This window comes from Eulemur rufifrons, chromosome 3, assembly GCF_041146395.1.
Source record: "Eulemur rufifrons isolate Redbay chromosome 3, OSU_ERuf_1, whole genome shotgun sequence".
Taxonomy (NCBI): Eukaryota; Metazoa; Chordata; class Mammalia; order Primates; family Lemuridae; genus Eulemur; species Eulemur rufifrons.
Window position 1 is genome coordinate 9,839,726 of NC_090985.1, and position 21,328 is coordinate 9,861,053.

General features: G+C 43.4%; 1 protein-coding gene across 3 annotated transcripts in view; it reads left to right on the forward strand.

Annotated features, from left to right (window-relative positions):
* Positions 1-386: 386 nt before the first annotated feature.
* The window catches only part of SV2B (synaptic vesicle glycoprotein 2B), a 55,437-nt gene continuing 34,495 nt past the window's right edge, over positions 387-21,328 (forward strand). For 2 of the 3 annotated variants that reach the window (XM_069465760.1, XM_069465761.1), the window contains exons 1-3: positions 387-837; positions 19,897-20,077; positions 20,449-20,600. In XM_069465760.1, the coding sequence (XP_069321861.1) occupies positions 387-837; positions 19,897-20,077; positions 20,449-20,600 (784 nt within the window). The remainder of the gene's footprint in view (positions 838-19,896; positions 20,078-20,448; positions 20,601-21,328) is intronic. The other variant, XM_069465762.1, reaches the window with a different exon arrangement.

Below are 21,328 nucleotides of genomic sequence, written 5' to 3' on the forward strand. Positions count from 1 at the left end.
CAGTGGTGGTACAAATCGGGCCGCAAGCCAGCTGCCAAGTCCCACTCACGCCTTGTCAAGAAAAACAGCTGGATCCATTTCTAATCAACACTTCCCAACACAGCACCCCTGGGTCTCTGAAGGAAGCCAGACCAGAGTTTGAAACTTTCCAAAGACTTTCAATAGATATCTCATGCAAAAGGATGCTCAGGTTGCCTTTGCACAAATCTGGTTGATTTGAGAGACAAAGGAGGAGGAAACAGGTGTGACTTTCACCCAAGAAGTCACATGAACATACTCTACATTTAAACGACATAATGAATGATGGTTATCGAAATAGCCCAAACCTCTACCACGGAGCAAGGGATATAGCTCGAGAGGCAACCAGGCAGTCCCGGCACCAAGGAATGGATGACTACAAGTACCAGGACAATTACGAAGGCTATGCCGCCAGTGATGGCTATTACCGCGGCAATGAGTCCAACCCGGAAGAAGATGCACAGAGTGATGTCACAGAAGGCCATGATGAGGAAGACGAGATCTATGAGGGCGAGTACCAGGGTATCCCTCACCCAGACGATGTCAAGGCCAAGCAGACCAAGATGGCGCCCTCCAGGGCGGATGGCCTTCGGGGCCAGGAGGACCTGATGGCTGAGAGGATGGAAGATGAGGAGCAGCTGGCCCACCAGTATGAGACCATCATGGAAGAGTGTGGCCATGGTCGCTTCCAGTGGATGCTCTTTTTTGTCTTGGGTTTGGCCCTGATGGCCGATGGGGTGGAGGTGTTCGTGGTGAGTTTTGCCCTGCCCAGTGCAGAGAAGGACATGTGTCTGTCCAGTTCCAAGAAAGGAATGCTTGGTAAGTGGAAATTTCCAACACTCATTCTCTTTGTGTCATTAAAAATATGAAAGGGAAGGAGAAGTAAAATTTATATTGTATCTGTCACTGTTAGATACTTTAAATATCTCAGTGTACCCATTTTGCTGTTAAGGTATTTTTATCTCAGAGAAATCAATTGATTGGCTTAAGTTTATACAGCTAGTGATTATCAGAGCTTGGATTCTCTTTATGAAGGTCTGTCTGATGTCTGAGCTCTTAGTTGGTTTTCCAAATTTTTTTGCTTCCTTTGGAGTCAAATTTCTCTCTTCTTCTGGTTAAACCATCTTCCGTGTCTGAATGACAAATACATTTTGGGAGTGGCAAGCCAGAGGTCTCATCCACTTGGTCCTTCTCTCTGTGTCTTTCTAGAATCTGATAGCATCTGCTCCTGGTTTCTTGTACATAAGTGTTAGTGGGCTGAATGCCCAGGTGCCTTGGGGATGAACGGTGGGCTTGAGCACCCCAGTGGAGCCCTTGCAGGCTGTTGGGAACCATGGAGAGAAGCACAGATGGATAGAAGACCAGCTTTTAAATCAGTTATGAGATTAGCACCATCAGAGCCAAGCACCAGCTATCTGGGCTTGAGGCAGAGAGGATTTTGTGAAGTTATTGAGAGGATGGGCACAGATGGTGTGATGTAGAAGACAGTCACCATCATATAGACCAGGGTTTATCTTGGTCAACAAATATCCTACAAAACATATCCACTCTCTAAATTAAGAGCCCATGCAATTGACTGTGCAACAAACATGCAGTTATTGAGAACTAAGAGTCAAATTCTCATTCAAGATCAAGACTTGCTTTGGCCCTCAAGAGTTAAAAATCTATCTAGCAACTTAGGTCATTCATTCAACAAATATTTATTATTGGTCTATAATGTGTTAGTCTCTATGCTCAGGCCCTGGGAAGAAAAGAGTCCTTGCCTCTCTGAAAATTTACATATACCTGAACAAGCAGGCATTAACAAACAGAATTATTTAGTTACTGTAGGGGTAAGCACTATGAAATACCTTGTGTGATTCTGGTCCTCCGAAACTGGCTTTCGAACAGGGGTTGGCAAACATTTCTATAAAGGTTCAGGTAGTAAATATTTTAGACATTGCAGACCCAGATGGTCTCTGTCACAACTCAGCTCTGCCACTGTAGCATAATGGCAGCCACTGACAACATGTAAATAAATGGGCGTGATTCTGTTCCAATTAAACTTTATTTACAAAAACAGCCAGGGGTGCAGATTTAGCCTGGGGCTGCAATTTGCTGACCCTTGATTTAGGGTCTATAAAAAAGATTGGAATATAAAATAAAGAAAACATCTGCATAAAGAATCATCCCTGGGAGCTTTTAAAAATTGTCTTACACATTTGTGCTTAACTAAAGGGCCATTTAAAATAATGAGAACTGTGTCAGATACGACCATTAGGGAACCCAAGCAAACTGAGTGCATACGAGCAGAAGGAATGACTTGAGAAGCAAGGCTATCACCCAGAGTTTTGAAACAGCAACAGAATTTTAATACGGTTCCTTTTCTTATTAAAAAAATTCTGCTAGCTGACTTTAAGTATAAACAGTAGATTTTTTTTTAAAAAAAGGACAAAAACAAAGAAAGAAAGAAGCAAACAAAAACCCAAAACAAAACAAGACTATCCCCAGCTGATCTAAACATTTCCAAGACATTAATTTGTTTTGTGGTTTCCCCAACTGAAACCCTGGGTCCCTGTTAGTCCAAATTGGCAATGTCAGTAATGATTTCACGCCCTGCTGGTCTCGCTGGCACCACGGTGCCCGGCAACCTCATTAACAGAACTGCAGTGTGGTTGTGGCTCCTGCTGGCGCCCAGGACAAATGCTCGGAGCTGAGGGAATGTGGTTCTGATCTGGAGAGTTTGCATTTGTGCAATTTTGCTTTCAGTTTGCCAAGAAGATGCTCTGACTCAGCCCAAGGGGAGCAGGCAGACCATCTGTTAGAGAAGGACTTCCTGTGCACTTGTGGGACCCTCTTTGTGGTCAAGAAAGTGGGTGTCTAAGTGTTTCCAGGGAAGTGGATGATCTGAGGCTCTCTTGAGGCCAAAATTTCCACATGCTCTCACAACCTTCAGAGTCACCATGGAGATAATTTTTATCCTCGGGTGTAAACACAAGGAAACAGATTCAGAGGGTTTTTCTAAGGTCACACATCTAGTAAGTGCTGAGCGCAAAGTCTGTGCTCATTCTGCATCCCCATATTGCCTCTCTCTCATGCCTGGTCTGTGGAAAGGAAGTCAGGCCATGGCGCAGGCTTCTGTGTCATCGAGCACTCTGGAGATTGTTTAGAACACCACAGGTTTCTTCCAGCAGAAAGAGAGCATGGTGCGGTGAATGTGGTGTGAGCACTGGAGACTGACCTCTAGGGTTTGGCAACTGGGTGTATCATTTATCAGCTAGTGACTTTGGCCCGTTATATTTAATAACTCCCCTAATTCTCAGTTTTTCCACCTGTGGGGTAAGACTAGTAATACACTGTCATGAAGACTAAAGGAGATAATGCAAGTAAAGCAACCAGTACCCAGTGCCCGCTACACAACTATTAGTTCTTGTTACTTTGTATTCTGACATTCTCCCTTCTGGGTTTGCAGTGAGTTATAGTTGCAGTGAGATGTTGGAGCAACACCACCCTGGAGTCAGTGCTTAGAATTCAATCCTTGCTGTGCCAGTTCTTAGTAGGGTGATTTCCGGAAAGTGGCTTAGCTTCTCTGGGCCTTAGCTTCCTTGTCTACAAAATGGAGATAATAATGATATCTACTTCATAGGGTTTTTGTGAGGATTAAATATGTTTAATGAATTTAACTTGGCTAAAACAGTGCCTGCACATAATAGATGCTTAAGAAATCTTATTATTATTGCTGATTATGGTTGTTATTATTACTAGACTGATGGCTTGTTAATGATGAGCCACCCAAATTCAGAAACTGATTTTCTCAGGTGACATTGCAAATTTATTTCAGCCATTTTTTTTTTTTATTGCAGACTTTTAAGGTAAAGCTTACCCTACCCCAGCTGGTACAAAGGCCCTTTGCGTTTGAGTGCTAACCCAGTTCTTTCTCTCTTTCCCCCTTTTCTCTGTTTTAAAAAAGAAACTCTCTGAAAGTGATGTGTCTAGGCTTTGCTCCCACTTGGTGTCTAGGAAAAGAATTCAGTAGGAGAACTCTCCACCCCTAAATTCAAGTCTCAAATCATAGGATGTTTTGTTATTTTCTTCCTGGAAATGAATGAATCAGTTCAGAAAATAAAAGACTTGTCCCTTGCCTGGGTGACAAAAATATCTGGGTCCCACGGTGCCACTTTTCTGAGCTTTTAGAAGAATGCAAATTTGCTTCTCTCCAGCGTTGTGTTTTAATGGGTCCCTTATCTAGAACTGTCTCACTTGGGGAAGAAAAAGGTCTGTGAGCATGTTAGCACTGAAGGCTCAGCCTTGCTTAATATCCAGAGGTTGGTCTCCTTCAAGACAACGAGAATGCATTCATATGTTAATTAAACTCTTCATCTGTTCTTTTTCTAAAAAATTATTGGACATTACTATGTGCCTGGTATTCAGCTGGTTTAAGCAATATAAGAAGATAAATTCCTGGCACTTAGTGAGTTTTATTCTAACTGGAAATAGAGGTCATACAAAAACTAAAAATACAATCAGCACAATACAGTTGTGCAATGCGACATTTGATCTTATCACTTTTACTCTCAAAAAGAGGAAATGAAGACAGGGTAAGGGATAGAGTCTGAGGCTGGGGGGTTTGAGAGTTAGGGCACTTGTTTTTGCACCTGCTCTACTATTTAATGATTATGTGACTTTGGGCCAATCTGAAGTCTTCCTTCTGAGATATCACCATTTTAGGTGGTTAATGAATGAACCCACATTTCTTTCGATCTCCTTTCAGGTGATATTTAAGCACTTTCTGGCTATATGTAAAAAAAAAAAAAAAATCACCCAAAGAAATGAGTTTTAAGGTAGGAAGTTCAGGGATACCTGGCACAGCAAGCCATTTGTTCTTTCCCTGACATTGAATTGTTGGTGTCTCAGAGCCTGGTTCCTTGCAGCTAAGATGACAATATTGGCAGCATGTAAGACACATCAACAGCATCCTTCTCTGTATTTGATCAATTGACATCAAAGTTTTTTCATAATTATAAAAAAAAAAACCCTCCTTCCTGGAACTGTGGGCTATTCCCTACCTTCATGCCTGTCGAAAGAAAGAAAGCTCCACTTTCAGGCCAGAGTTCCATGTGTTGCCTACAGAATTTTGATTTCTTGGAAGGGTCTAGTCACTTGGCATGTATTTTATTGGCTTTCGTATTTCTTGCCATCTGCATTGAAAGCCTGGGGGAGTTCTATCCTTCAGACAGTGATTTAGAATGTAACGGTTGCCCCCTGGGGCTTGGTGTCTATGCCAGCTGTGTGGAAGACAGGGAGAAATGTAAGATGGGGCAGAGTCATAAGAATAAATTGTGAGTTGAATTTTCATAGCAGCTCAGAGAGGGATGCATTACTCTGCTGTCATGAAAGATCATCCTTTAATTGTTTTATATGCATATTCTAGCTGAACATTTGATTTATGAACCACTTTTTCTTTAGCCCTGAATTCAAAGTGTCAGTTCCTGAAAGGAGGAGCTACTCTGTGTCCTGGGGGTCATGCCTTTGGCACAAAATATGTGCTCAGTAAATACTTATTCATGATGGTGAAATTCACCACTGGGAATTTTCATATATTCCTTTTTGTGTTTAATTTATATCAGTTGTTCTTATTTATACTGTTTAGATCATGAATTCTTTAGAATGGATGGAAAGATAAGAGCTCCCTTAACAGAGCGTACACGGATTGCCATGTTTAGGAGTGTGGACTTAATTCCACTGGCAGTAGAGGGCTGTTGAATGGGAAGCTATGAAAAGCCTCTGAGGAAGGAAGTGATAGGATGGGGCCTGTGGTTTAGGATGACCCCTCTCCCCCAGTGATCTTGGTACTGGGAGTGGGTCTAGAGGAGCAGAATTTTGAGGATGCGTTTTCTGAATTGGTTTGGGGTTTCTGAAATTGGCTTTCTAATAATTTGGTTCCATTTCAAGACATTTTTGATGCTGTTTCCTGTAGTAAAGAGAACACAGATAGTCCATGGTGTGATGTGGCGATAAAGATACATAAAATACCACCACTGGATACGCCTCACCAAACGCTGATGGTGGGCAAACCAGGTACGCGGTACCTTCCAACATTTTTGTCAAACTAAGGAACACAATGACTTTGGCTGGTTGTTCCTAATGTTACTGGACAAAGTGGGGAAGGAAAAAAGAGAGAGAGAGAGAGAGAGAGAGACAAAGATAGAGAGAGAGGAGATAGTTTAAAAGAGAGAGAAAAGTCAGGGTAACAGAGGATGGTTCTTACCTCCCGGAGTTGTTGGGAGAATTGAATGGAATTGCCCAAGTTAACTGTCCAGCTCAGGCTCAGCACACAGTAGGTGCTTAGTCAATATTCATCCTGCTCCTCTGATCCAACTGCAAACCCTGACATTTTAGCGTCTCACTTGCTTTAACTTTGGTTCAGGCAAGATGTCTCGGTACATCCTGTCTACTTTGCTTGCGGAATATCTCCCTCAGCAATGGGGCCTTCAAAGACTTTCAGGAGTTTTGTTTTGTTTTTTTTCCCTCCACAGTTATATGCACACTCCAGGAAGAACTTGTAAATAAAAGATGTTTTGTAACTATCAATTTACTAGTTATTGGAACAAAAATGTGTTATTTACATTGTTCCACCTATATATATGTTTATATTTGCTTCCACCATGGAAAACTTCACCAAGAAAAAACTCGTAAGACTTTTAATCCACATGTTTGAAAATATGATCTTCCAGACTATGAAAAATACCACAGGAATAAATGGGAAGAATTCTTAAGTAAACTGGCATATTTTGGGAATGGAGGTGGAAGTTGCCGGGTCCAGTGTGGGCTGGAAATGTATAAGTAGCTTATTCCCTGTACAAGTGTATGTAAGCCTTCCGCAGCCCAATCAAGAGGGTTTAGATACGGATCCTTTACACTATCATACTGGACGTTATTCTGATTATCTAGTGCTGCATATCAAACAAACTAACTTGTATTCCGTGTAGAACCCAAACCTGCAGACCATTTACTTTGCTCATGAACCTGCAGTCTGGGCAGACACCTGGCCTCTGCCCCGCTTGGCACTGCCTGGAGCAGCTGGAAGGTGGGGCAGGCTCCGCACAGCCAGGTTTGGTGCCCAGGCTGGGAAGACACAGACGGCTGAGGCTTTTTTTGAGCAACTCTTTCTATCTCTATCTAATCTCTACATGTGCAATTTCGAACACAGCAGCTTCAGGGTGGCCGGTTTTCATACTTGCAGCCTTAGGATTTCCAAGGTGCATATCCCAAGAGAGAAAAAACAAGCAGAAGCCTTCTGTGACCTTGCCTCACACATCAAGCTGTGTTATTTCCTTGCATTTTCTATTTGTTGAGTCATAAAGAGGGGAAGTAGACTGCATCTCCTGATGGGGAAGTAGCAAGGTTCTGCAGAGCAGGTGGACCGGAAATACTGCTGAGCCGTTTTTGTGCAGTGCAGTCAATTACGGACTTTCTTTTGTACCAGTCTTCCGTGTGGCCCCTCTCAATGGCACGCGCTATGGACATTTTGGGCTTGATAATTCCCTGTTCTGGGGGCTGTCATATGCATCACAGGATATTTAGCAGCATCCTTGACCTCTACCCACGAGATGCCTGTAGCACCCTGCTTGCATCTGTGACAACTAAACATGTCAGTATCTTCAGATACTGCTAAATGTCCTCTGGGGGGCAAAATCACTTCCATTTGAGAACCACTGTTCTAGATGAGTGTTCTCAACCCTGGCTGCCCAATAGAGTCACCTGAGGAGCTATTGAAAATCCAGGCCCTGGTCTAGAATAACTAAGTGAGAATCTCTACAGAAGAGGCGCAGGCATATGAATTTTTTTTTAACACACCCAGTAATGCTGTTGTGCAGCCAGAATAGGGAACCAGGTTGTTTACACAGAGACTCTGTGTCAGTAGGAGCTGCTGAGATGTCAGGGTTTTTGTTTATTGTCCTCTATAAAGTATAAGGTAAGAACTATCCCCAAATGGCTTCCTTTTTGTGTTTGCCATAATGGTTGGAATACTTGCACATATCTTGGCCAGCATGAAGAAAAGGAGTTGCACCAGAAAATCACGTAGAGTGCTTCACGGATTTCCAGTGGTTTTCCTGGTCACTCTATTTGATCTTTAGATGACTCTGTGAGATGAACAGCGTGGTAATCCCTGTTTACATGATGGGGGAAGTGTTGCTTGGAGACTAGAATTGATGAGTGCTGGACTCCAGTTCCTAATGTAGTTTCCTTGTCCTGCACTGCCACCCATTGTCACCATAGGTTCCGTTATATTAATTAGTTGGAAGGTTTCTTTTCTCATGTACAGACTTCCTCATAGAAACAAAAGAAATTGATGGTAAAAGAGTCAGTTATTTCCCAGTGCCTGGTATAACCTCCGTTACTTTTCTTCTAATTTAAAAGTAAATTACAATAATTATATCACCATCACCACCAAGAGTTATAATTTGAGAAGCTCTTTCCTTGCATCCACATTGTATACTGGGTATCTTATATACAGCTTTTCTAATCCTCATAACAACCTGCAAGGTAAACGTTATTTTCACCATCTAACAAATGAGAAAATGTAGGCTCTAAAGTAGCTTGTCGAAATTACTTGGTGACAGATCTAGAATTCGAAACTGGTTATATCTGACATCAAAGTCCATTGCCTCTCCTTTCCCTTGCTGTCCCATCCCTGGAATACTTTTCCAGGTGCCCATTACATATATAAGCTTAAGCAACCTTTTCTGCAAAATGTGTCACTCCAGTAAGACGCAAATGTGGAGTAGAAAGAAGCTGGGCCTCCCTCGGGGTGCTGGAGTGAGTGACAGCTCATCTCTGTAGGCGAGAAGGTGGTGTCATCCATGCCCCAGCAGCTAGGTCTGAAAGGCCAGGTGCTGATTGCACTAGGAGGGGGAACTGCAGGGGTCTTCGGTGGGTGATCCCCGAGGCACGGACTGTCATTCCAGAACAGGCTGTCCGGAGAGCTGAGGGGCAACACTGCCATCCTCCATGTCAGGCCATGAAAAGCGTCCCAAGGGATGACCGTCACTGTGCATAGACTGGAGGAGCAGGGGCACAAAAAACTCCCGCTGATTCCCTGCCCCAGCAACCACGTCAGACAGAGAACACTCAGGTCCTCGGTCAAATTCGTGACCACACAGCTACAGTGGCCCTTAGTAGGCCAGTGGGTGTGAAATCCTTGTTTATTTATACATCTTAAGCAGCACAAAGCCCAGATGTGCTGATTTTCACTTTGCAAAGCATTGATTTTAGTTTCCAGAGAAGAAAGCTTGAAAGTCGCAGATGTTAGCAGGGAAGGAGGGAGGGAGTATGGATAGAAGGTCCTGGAAATGTGGAAATGTAATAGCCTTTGACATGCCCCATGGGGCCCATTGAACAGACCGAATGCGAACATCCTCCTTTCCACGTGGGCTGCGCAGATGTGCCGAGTGTACGTTTTCTGTTCCACCGCGGGGGATTTTGCTGACTCAGAGGCACACATCCCTGTCTGCTGGGGATGTGCAGAAAATAGTCCGGAGAAGTTTCATCCTTTCCCGGGCCTCTGCCTCACCTCTCTGTGGGGCCCAAAAGGGAAGCCTTGTCCTTCAAAGGAGACATGATGACAGATTATAAGGCATACAGCATGAGTCACGACATTGTAGAACCATCTAATATTAGAAACTGAAAGGGAAGAAGGAGAACTAGCGCGCCCTCCATTTCCTACTTGAGGAAACTGAGCCCTGAGGAGGAAGTGACTTGGTCAAGGTCAGGTGCTCTGAGACCAGGACCTGGGACTCCTAACTGGTACAAACAGTTCTTTCCTGTGTACCAAGTTGTCTTGCCTTTTGTTCTTAAGGAATGATTATTTGAATCAATCAGATGATTTTTTTTTTTACCTGTATGATTTCTTTTTTAGGAGGCAGTATGTGTATGGGATGCATTTGGCTGTTAGTAGCAGTGGCTCTGAATCATAAAGATATTTGTTATTTACCGATCAAGAATTTTCCAAGTAGATGGTTCCAGGGTTGGTTCAATGGCTCACTGATGTCAGAGCATGAGGTTGGCATCCCTGGGATTGTCTTTGCGTTTCAGTGGTCACAAGATGGCCACCATTGCTCAGCTCTCAGAACGGCTTTCCAGGGTCATCTGGGAGGCGTCCCCCATGTCTTACTGCCTTCCTGGGATTAATCACTGGGAGAAAGATTGGATGAAGATGAGCATCCTAAATTAACTATGATTCATCCCCTGGAGCTCAGTGTATATGGGGGGTGCAATTTCTCCGAACACATCTTAATACCTGAATGAAAACCAGCGTTCTCTTAACAAGGAAGAAGAGGGGAAAAGGCTGTCAGGAGCATGGCCTACCGAGTATACACATGCATGTTTGCAAAGGTAGACTGTTCGACTTCTTTTCTTGCCATACCACTCTCTCTCTTTACCGCTTTAGAAAAGTCACTTAACCGCCCAGACCTTGGTTTCTTAATCTATGAAATTAAAACATTATTAGTACCTACCTTACAGGACCATTGTGAGAATTAGATGAGATAATGACATACATTAAGGACTCACCACAGTCCTTGGCACACAGTAAGTGTCCGATAAATATGAGCTTGTATTTGCATATTTTCAATTTGTTCACGGTATTCAAGAAGTCTTTAAGGAGTCAGCTGTTTACTCACTGGCTCACTGAAGTGATGAACAGGAGAATACAAGTCCCCCCCTCAGGGAGCTGACGCATCACTAGAGAAACAGATAACAAATGGGATGGCTCCGCCCTGCACCTGCCGGCTGGCGGAGTGAAGGGGGCTCCAGAACGCAGTGCTCGCCTGTAGGCTCCCCCAGCACTTCTCCTCCCCAGCGCTGTCAGCTTCGCCACAAAATCAGGACTAATGTCACTGTTCTTTTTATCCACGTATGTCAGCCACCATGAGAGGCCGTGTCTGCTAGCACATCCCTTGTCACACAGGCTTGCATCCCCTGATGGCCCGGGACACCCCCTTCCCCTGCCTCTCACTTCTCCTCTGAGGATGGGACTCAGCCCTGCAGTCTTAGCTGGGGCTGTTCTCTCTCTCACACCCCGCGCGGTACCTTTGCTCCTGTTCGCTCCCTATCTGTATTTCCAGACCATTCTCCCTCCCTCCTCATTAAAAAATCCCGTATTTGGATCCCTTGTCAGCAGAAAGACACATTCTTGTTGCAGTCATCCACTGGCCCCTGGGCCGTGCTCTCTTATTTCCCAAGGATTTAAATTTCCAAGTTCACTGTCACATCCCAGCAATATTTGTGTTATAATTCTTGGTGGTTTCCATAAGCACTTTCCATTACTCTGCTCTCTCACTTGCTTGAAGTCCTCTCCAACAGCCTTTGACCCAACTGTCTCTTGTTACCCTCTGGTCCTTGCCATGTTCCTCGCTGAATTCAAATTCCATGATCCATCTTCATGGTCTCTCCCTGTGTGCACTGCCAGTTTCCTTGGGCCTCCCTCGCTTTGCTGTGTCCCCCAGTCCTGGTTCATCCTGGCTGTTCATCCGTCTTCCCGTGCCCTGCAGCTGAACGGGGCTGCTGAGAAACACAAGGCGCTGCCCACTGGCCCCACTACATTCAAGATCGGGAACCTCCAGGGCCCTTTGTGCTGCCATAGTCCATTCACTCCCCCACTCAGCACGATGACTATTTTGCGCCTGATCCACGATTTCCAGTTCCCAGCATCTCCCCCTCATTTCCAGCCTCAGGCGAATAAACTCAGTTCCTCTTCCACAGAGAAAAACAGAAGCAACCAGAAAAGAACGTCCACAGCTCCTGCTGCAGCCCCCACCCCCTACTGGGCTCTGAGCTTCCACTTTATTCCTGGGACTGGAGGAGCTGCAAGCTCCCCTGTCCTTGCGCCTCCCCAGGACTTCGGTTTTGTAAACCCACCTTCCTCCTCCTCATCAGTACTTCTCCCTCCATGGACTCCTGCCCATCGGCACACACATGATGCAGTTTCTTCATTCTCAATCCCACACACATCTCTTCTATTCCCTTTGCAGTCAAATTCACCGAATCCAATTCCTCACTCCCCCTTCTCACTTGAACCCACTGAGCAGGATTTAGTCCCCCCACTTCAGAAACCTGTCCTTGTCTAGGTCACTCATGGCCTCCCCTTGCCCAGGCAGTGCTCAGCGCTCAGTGCTCAGCTGTCTTGACCTGTTCACAGCAACTGTGACCCTTGGCCACTCCCCCCTCCTTGTGCACTTTCTTTGTTGGACATCTAGGCCACCTCTGTCCCCTAGTTTTCCCGCTGTGCACTGGCCACTCTTTCTCATTCTCCATCGGATGTGTATGGTTGGAGAGAGAACCCCTTCCTCATTAAGGCTCTGTCCTTACACCATGTTGCTGAAGCAAAGGGCTTCTGTCTCTTTGACTCTCCCACCTCTGGGCCTGTTTGCCACACTCAGAACCTAGAACTTCCAGGACGGGCGGTTCTGCTTTTCCCTAGTGTCGTGACTTGTCCTGAGCTAAAGGGCCAGGAGTGAGTATTTTGCATCCACAGGCAGAGTGACAAATGCCTCATTCCAAACCTGGTGTCCTTGAATAACAATGGTGTGTCTTTTCTCATGGTCTCTTTCATAGTTTGGGGGATTGATGACTCACCTAACTATAAACCTAGATTCTTCTGTTAGATATTGGGAAACTTAGGTATTTTAGTAATTGCAGTCAGAGGAAAACTCCTAACCTCAGTTTCCTCATCTGTTACATGAATATATTAATTCTTCCCTCCCAAGGTTGAAATGACAAATTGAAATTATTATAGGCGTCATCTAGCATAGTATCTAGCACATGACCGGGGCTCAACAGCTGCTAGTTCCTTTGCCCCTGTGTTTCTTCTCTGCACATTTGTTTCCAAATGACAGGAACTGTCTGTTCGAGATGGTGGATGGAATGGAGACTGTTCAGCTGGGAGATGCTGATTTTTATCCCTACAAAGCATATGTGTACAATCAAATAAATATTTGCGTGGTTGCTGGAAAAGGGAGCTCAGAATCCTCCCAGGCTAATCAATGCATTTAATTTCTAAGCATTCAAGCAAAAAATGTTAGAAATGGTTTCTTTGTCCTTGGTTAATTGCTAAATAAAGAAACGCATCCACGCAAGCTCCCTCCTTTCACATCCACACCGGATTGCACATCTCCTCCTCCTGCTGCCTCTGGTGCTGACAGGAAATATTCTGTGACAAAAGAAACGTGTGTGTAGAGCTGGCGAGAGGTTTGCGATATGTGGCAGCTCTCCGGAAGGACGTTTGGCATTGTGTCTCAAGAGCCACAGACTTGTTGATCCCCTTTGATTTCATTTCTTGGAATCCATTCTGAGCAAATAACCAGAAACATCGACAAAGATGCACGCATAAAGGTGTTCCTTGCTGAGTTATTTATTAAGTGGAGAAACAAGACTATGAAGCTTCTAATATAGAATGGCATCAACTGTGTAAATACTGTATATAGTTTTATACACATACACGTACAAACACATATAAAATAAAACATGCTAAGAACAGCTGTCTTGGAGTGGTGGTATGATGGATGGTTTTTTGCTTTACCTTTGTCTTTTATTTCAAAATATTAAGGGAGTACAAATGTTTTTGTTACCTAGATACCTTGTATAATGTCGGGGTTTTCAGTGTGCTCATCACCCGAATATTGTTCATTGTACCCGACAGGTAATTTCTTCCCCTTCCCCCTCTGGAATTCCAATGACCTTTACATCCCTCTGCGACTGTGTGTGCCTATCGATCAGCTCCCACTTATTAAATCATGTGGTGTTTGGTTTTCCATTCCTGAGATACTTCACTTAGGATAATGGTCTCCGGTTCCATCCAAGTTGCTGCAAAAGACATTATTTCATTCCTTTTTATGGTTGAGTAGTACTCCTGTTATACATTTTTGGGGGTATTTTTCAGATTTTTCTACAGTGACTATGAATTATTTTGATATATTGTGTTTATTTATTCAACAACTAGTAACGGAGCACCTGCTATGAGTCGATTTTTGTGCAACGTGCTGGAAGCCCAGTGGGGAGCCCCAGTGAACAGACCGCCAGGATCCGTCCTCCCAGGAGCTTACAGTCAAAGGATCTTGACAAATGTCAAATAAACACACAACAGCAAATAGAGATGTGCGATAGGAAGGAAAGGAACAGTATGCCGCAGAAAGGTTGGCAGGGTAGCAGGGCAACCACATTCTGTTTGGAACAAGGGTCAGCAAACTGGCCCACGGACTGTGACCTACTTTTGTTTTTACATCTTTAAAGGGTTGTCAATTTAAAAGGCAATAACAAGAAGAAGATAAGCCAGAGATCATAAGAGGTTTACAAAGTAAATTATTTACCAGTAAAATAGCTACTCCCTGGCCTTTTACAGAAAAAGTCGTCTGATGAACCCTAGTTTGGAACATCAGGGGCACCTTTCTAAGGAAATGACATTTAATCAGGAAACTTAAGAAATATGAGTTAGCCAAAAAAAAAAAAAAAAAAAAAAGTGGCTTTTCTCCCTCGAAGTCTTGTTAGAGGAAACTCAAAAAGTATTTTAGGCAAAGAAAGCTTTTTATTGGAGCCTGGCTCGTTCCCCAGGTAGGGAGAGAGAGAGGTGTCTTGAAAGGGCGCGCTGCTATAAATAAGTTTCTTCTGCGAGTATCTGTCCTCTTTCCTCAGATTCCTTTAATATGCGATTGGTTTGCTTTTGAAATACCGCCACCTTATTTTCACTTTTCCAATCCTGTGGCTTTCCAGGGCCCATTCCAAGCTGCACTACTAAAAACAACAATAGCGACTCTATTAATTGTGCATTTACTTTTAGGCCAGGCACCCTGCTAGATGCTTTAAATCCACTCTTCTGTATTAATATAACCCTAACAACTCTGCAAGATGAGAAGTAGTGTCTGAATTTTACAAAGAAGTAACAACGGTCAGAGAAGCCCAATGGGTTGCCAGGGTCCCGCCGCTAGCGATCAGGGAGCCGGGACCGCCGCCCACCTGTCAGTCTCAGCGCCGGGCCCCTCCTTCCACGGTTTCTGGCAGCGCAGGCTCCTCCCTCTTCCGAGGAGCCCTGTTCCATTTCCTTTGCTGTGCTATCACCAATGAAGTCTTTTCCATCCCTTCAACCTCATGCCCCCAGCCCCTACTCTGTAAGTAGCAATCATAGTGTTAAATGTCCTTAAAAATCTCATTGTATTAAGGGGACATTCCCCTGATATGCCACCGAGCATGTTGAGTGGAATTGAAGGATGGCAGAGTTTCCAGTTTTTTAACTAGTCCCTTATCTGCTTCACGCTAAAGCAATTTTTGAAAACTCCATTGCGCTCTAATTTTCCAAATTTATGGTCTTAATTTCTTCTGCTAATGACAGATTTTAAATGAGTTTAATAGCACAGCCATTTCACACGAATAGCACAGAGGCATCGTTAATTTCATATTTCTCTTCCTTGGTGGACAGGCTCATTTTTACTCTGTTCTTCCTTTCCCTGGCCTCCAAAGACAGCATTTGAGAAGCTCTTCTTACTCTCTCCAGCACCTCCGTTGCCTTGGAATGTGAGGTGTAGTGGTGAAGACGCCAGGCTCAGAGCCAGGAGCCAGGCACGCAGTGCCAGCTGGTGCTGGGCCGGGCACTGACCTTCTCTGGGGCTCAACCTTCTTGTCTGGTAGAGCTAAGGGGTTGGATTTAATATCTCATTTCTAAGATTTGTCATTTTTCCTATGTGTCTACAACAGTCCAGGAATAGTAAGGAGATAGAAATCATACCAGTTCTTTGAAAAGAGAGACTTGAATATAAAAAATTATTCACTGGGTAAGTGAAATGGTTTTGAAAAGTATCACTGAGGTAGCAGCTACCACCCCTAGGGCTGGGGAGATAAAGGGAAGAGATTGGGATGATTATAATTTCGAACCTCAGAAAAGGGGCCCCATGAAGCTGCAACTCAGATCTCTGGAGAGAGGCCCTGGCTGGCTGGTGCTTGTGCAGGAGCAGGAGGGGAGGGCGGGATGCAGGGTGGCCTCTGCTGGTTGAATTCAGCTGCTGCTGTAGAAAGACACTGCTGCTGCCCAGGTGAAACCTACAGGAAGGGAAAGCCCAGGTCCTTTCTGCCTTCTCCAGCCTTGGAGCCTCCCTCTACTGCCCTCTATTGGCAGAGCCCAGCAGGGAGCAGCTGGCAAAACACATGGGATCTGTGGGCCCCAAGTAGGGTCTGGAAGGGGGGCTTTGGAGCTAAGAGATAACAGCTCAGTAACTGGCACAGTGTTCATTGCTGAGATCTCAAACCGGTAGCCTAGAAGCCACTTTTGGCCCATAAACATGTCTTGTGTGGCCTTCAGTAGTTTAATCAAACATTTGTGTCTGGGCTTTTAATCTAAATATCTTCTTTCTGGAAAATTCACAGAACTTCATCTTTCATGATTTACATTTTTTAAAAAAATAATGAATGAGAAGGCAGCTTGGAGTTGTCAAGTTCAGTCTTCAGTGTACAAGTCAGGTGGTTAAGACCCTCAGAAGGTGAGAGGCTTATCTCCTGAATCATACAACTAGTAAATAAGATCTGTGGGTTCCAAGGCTAAGGTTCTGGTCAGGACCCCTCGCTGTGTTTGGAGGAGGACAGGTGTGCTCTATGGTGCCTCTTACCATTCAAAGTGTGGTTCCTGGCCCGGCAGCACCAGCCTCACCTGTGAGCTTGTTGGAGCTGCAGACTCTCAGGGCCCAGCCCACACCTGTTGCATCAGAAGATGCGTTTAAAAAGATCCCCAGGTGATTTGTGTACACAGTTAAATTTGAGAAGTGCTGAAGATAGCTTTATTGAAGTAAAAAAAATAAATAAACTTTTATTGGATGCTAGTGTTTTATTCCAGGGTGGGGTCAGGGTATGGGGTATAGAGATTGGTTCTCAGCAAATCTCTAGACCACTCCTCTAAATCTTTCCCCCTTTCTCTCTTCCCAGTTCATAGGTCCACACATGTGCATGCAGACACCCATGTGTGCACACACAACCACACATGCATGCAGCCATACACATGCATGTTCTGTCTGTCAGGCACATGTACAAAGCTATTTATGATCTGGCCTCTGTCCTGCCTCCACCTTGAATCCCTCTTCAGGTTTCCCCATGTGAACAATGCTCTACTCACACTGAACTACTTACAAGTAGTTGCCCAAACATGTCAGACTTTCTTTTTTGCCTCTTGTCTCTGCACTTTCTGTCTGCCACTGCCTTTAATGCTATGGCAGACTCTCCCAATCACCAAATGGAAATCGGACTAAGTTCCGTTTGTCTTTCAAGAACAGCTTAATGTCTTTCTTTTGGAAGCCCTCTCACACTGAGTGAAGTATAGCCAAGCCTCGCTCCTTCTCTGTGTTTTAATAATACCTGACATATACCTTCATTAGAGCACTTTTTTCGCACTCAGAGATAATCATCCATTTTATTGTTTATCTTCTTGAAAGGAAGGAACCAGTCCTCACTTAGCAAGCAGTCCTGGGGATGAGCAAGTAAAGAAAGAAGGTACTAATGTAGAGCTGAGAAATCTGATCAATCCTTTCCTATGAAGAACAGTAAAGTGTAATAGTTAAAGCATCATGTTGGTTTTTCTAGAAGATTACCAAAATTGACAAACTTTTAGCCAGACTAAAAAAAAAAGAAGAGAAGACTCAAGGAAAATCAGAAATGAAGGGGAAACATTATAGCTGATAGCACAGAAATACAAAAGATCATGAGCCTACTATGAACAATTATAGTCAATAAATTGGATAACCTAGAAGAATGGATAAATTCCTAGAAATATAGAATCTACAAAGACTGAATTAAGAAGAAATAGAAAATCTGAACAGACAAATAATGAGTAAAGAGATTGAATCAGTAATCAAAAACCTCTCAACAAAGAAAAGCCCAGGACCTAATGGCTTTACTGGTGAATTCTACCAAAGATTTAAAGAAGAATTAATGCTGATCTTCCTCAAACTCTTCCTAAAATTTGAAAAGGAGGGAAAATTTTGAAACATATTTTATGAGGCCACCGTTATCCTGAAAACAAAGCCAGACAAGGACACTCCAAGGAAAGAAAACTACAGGCCAATATTCCTGATGTACATAGATAAAGAAATTGTCAGCAAAATGCTAGCAAATTGAATTCAATGGCACATTAAAAGGATCATAACCATGATCAAGTGGGATCTATCCCTGGTATACAAGAATGTTTCAATATATGCAAATCAGGATGTGATATACCACATTAACAGAATGAAGGATAAAAATCAAATGATCATTTTAATAGATGCATAAAAAGTATTTGACAAACTTCAACATCCTTTTACGATAAAAACTCTCAACAAATTAAGTATAGAAGGAATGTACCTCAATATAATGTGACAGGCCCGCAGCTGACATCATACTCAATGTTAAAAAGCTGAAAGCTTTTCCTCTAAGATCAGGAATAAGACAAGGATACTCAGTCTTGCCACATCCGTGCAGCACAGTACTGAAAGTCCTAGCCAGAGCAATCAGACAAGAAAAACAAAAGACATTCAAATCAGAAAAGAAGAAGTAAAATTGTCTCTGTTTGCAGATGGCATCTTATATATAGAAAACCCACCAAAAAACTATCAGAGCTAATAAATGAATTCAGTAAAGTTGTAAGATTGAAAACCAACTTTAAATAATCAGTAGCATTTCTATATACTAACAATGAACTACCTGAAAAAGAATTCAAGAAAACAATCCCATTTATAATAGTATAAAAAAAATACTTGGAAATAAATTTAACCAAGGAAGTGAAAGATCTATACACTGAAAACCATAAGAAATTGATGAAAAAACTGAAGAAGATACAAATAAATGGAAAGATATTCCGTGTTTATGGGTAGGAAGAATTAATATTGTTAAAATGCCCATACTACCCAAATTGATCTACAGAGTCAATGCAATCCCTTCAAAATTCCAATGGCATTTTTCATAGAAATAGAAAAAGAATCCTAAAATTCATATGGAACCACAAAAGACTTGAATAGCCAAAGCAATCTTGAGTAAAAAGAACAAAGCTGTGTCATCACAGTACTTGATTTTAAATATACTACAAAGCTATAGTAATTTTTAAAAGCACAGTACTGGCATAAAAACAGACATATAGACCAATGCAACAGAATAGAGAGCCCAGAAATAAAATCACACATTTGTGGCTAATTGATTTTTGACAAAGGTGCCAAGAATACACAATAGGGAAAAGACAATCTCTTCAATAACCAACATTAGGAAAACTGGATACCCACATGCAGAAGAATGAAATTATACCCTTATCTCACACCATTAACAAATTACGCTACATTCTCCTCAGAAGTTAGAACACTGATTATGGCTTAAAAAAAGTCCTTTTTGGGTGGCGATAGGATAGCCAGCCTTGTTGGCAATTGCTGTTTTTCACTTGCACCATGTTTTCCTTCCCAACATTTCCCATACCTGCTTTGCCACACTTTACCCTGGAAATTTTCTCCTTAAACATAATCCCTCAAGGGAAGGCTTTTGCAGCACAAACAATTTTCTTGCTTAAAAATGAAATTACAGCATTTCTCCTGTGTGCAGATTATGCATCTACAGGAGTAGTCTTTAGGAAAGGTGCGTCTATCCCAGTTTTGTTTGATCTGTGTTAGTCTGTGTACATATATGTAAATCTGGTAAGGCTATTTTTAGAAAAAATAACATCGGTAAAAAGTCACATTTGTATAGCACTTCTAATTTGCCCCAAATATCTTATCACATTCCAACTTTTCTGTCTGTGACATGGAATTTCTAGGATATGGAAAATAAGTGTTGCATTTTGGAAACATCAGATAGTTTTTAACCTCTAGTCTTCTCTCTCCACTCTCTCCCTCTCTCCCCTCCTCTCAGGGCTGATAGTCTACCTAGGAATGATGGCGGGAGCCTTCATCTTGGGTGGCTTGGCTGACAAGCTGGGAAGGAAGAGAGTTCTCAGCATGTCTCTGGCCATCAATGCCTCCTTCGCTTCCCTCTCCTCCTTCGTGCAGGGATACGGAGCCTTCCTCTTCTGCCGACTCATCTCAGGCATAGGGTACGTACTTGGAGAGCTTGAGCCAGGCTTTCCTAGACCAGTAGTCCATCCATTCTGGTGCTCTAGCTCTGAGCAGTACCTCTAGAAACCCTGGGACTGAGTTTTTTGTTTGACTTTCAAGATACTATCCTATATTGAAGTTGAAACTTACAAAGGGTTAGGGGTAAGGTTAGGCTCTAAAATTAGTATATAAAGTAAAAATAATCTAAGACTGCCTCCTACATGTAGAGAACGGCCTGGCTAGTCTTTCAAATTCATTGGGTTGTTTTGCCACAGAGCCTAGGGGTGGGATAGGAGGCTGCTGTAGGTTTCTGCTGTATCCATTTTTAGTGTCTAACTTGATTCTTTCTCTCTGGCATCTCTCTCTGCAGTATTGGGGGTGCTCTGCCGATTGTTTTTGCCTATTTCTCTGAGTTCCTGTCTCGGGAGAAGCGTGGAGAACACCTCAGCTGGCTGGGCATCTTCTGGATGACCGGAGGCATCTATGCGTCCGCGATGGCCTGGAGCATCATCCCCCACTACGGTGAGCTGCTGGCTTAAAATAGCCCGGGACCCCGGTGTCTGCAGCACCCACACCCTAACTACTTTTCCTGCCCTCAGGCTTATTCTGTGTACTCACACACGGTTCCTGTATGTGACCTTGATCTTTCTAAAGAACTTCTAACATTGCAGACACATTGTTAGTTTTAATACAAGTCATTTTGGAAAAATACAATCTGTTCCCCAACTCTTCCTCTTTCCTTTCCTCCTTCCCTCCCTTCCTCTCTTCCTCTCTCCCTTTCTTCTTTCCTTCCTTTTATTTGAAAGAATCTCAACCTTCATCTCCTCCAGCCAGTTCAGCTTTGACAACTCCATTTTATAGATGAGGGACATAAGAAAAGCCAAGAGCAGTTGGTGACTTGCTCAAGGCCATGCCCCCCGCATGGGGTGACATAGGGGTAGAGTCCCGACACCCTCTCGGGTGCAGTATGCTCGTGCATTTTCTACTCTGGCACCTGCCGGCACTCTTGTTTGGCTGCAGAAGTGGAGCAGCCCTTACAGGCAAGGTCATGGTTTCAGCAGGACAATTTTATTACCCTGGACAGAGACCTGACAGCATTAACTCTTACGATTGGTCTTGTCAAGAGCAAAGTAGGGAGAAGACATTAGGTTTTGAATTTGGTTATGCTTTTTGAGTATACTGAGTGATACCATCATCATCCTTCAAGATCATTTTTGGGAAACCACCAATTCTGAGTCTAAACTCTGCCA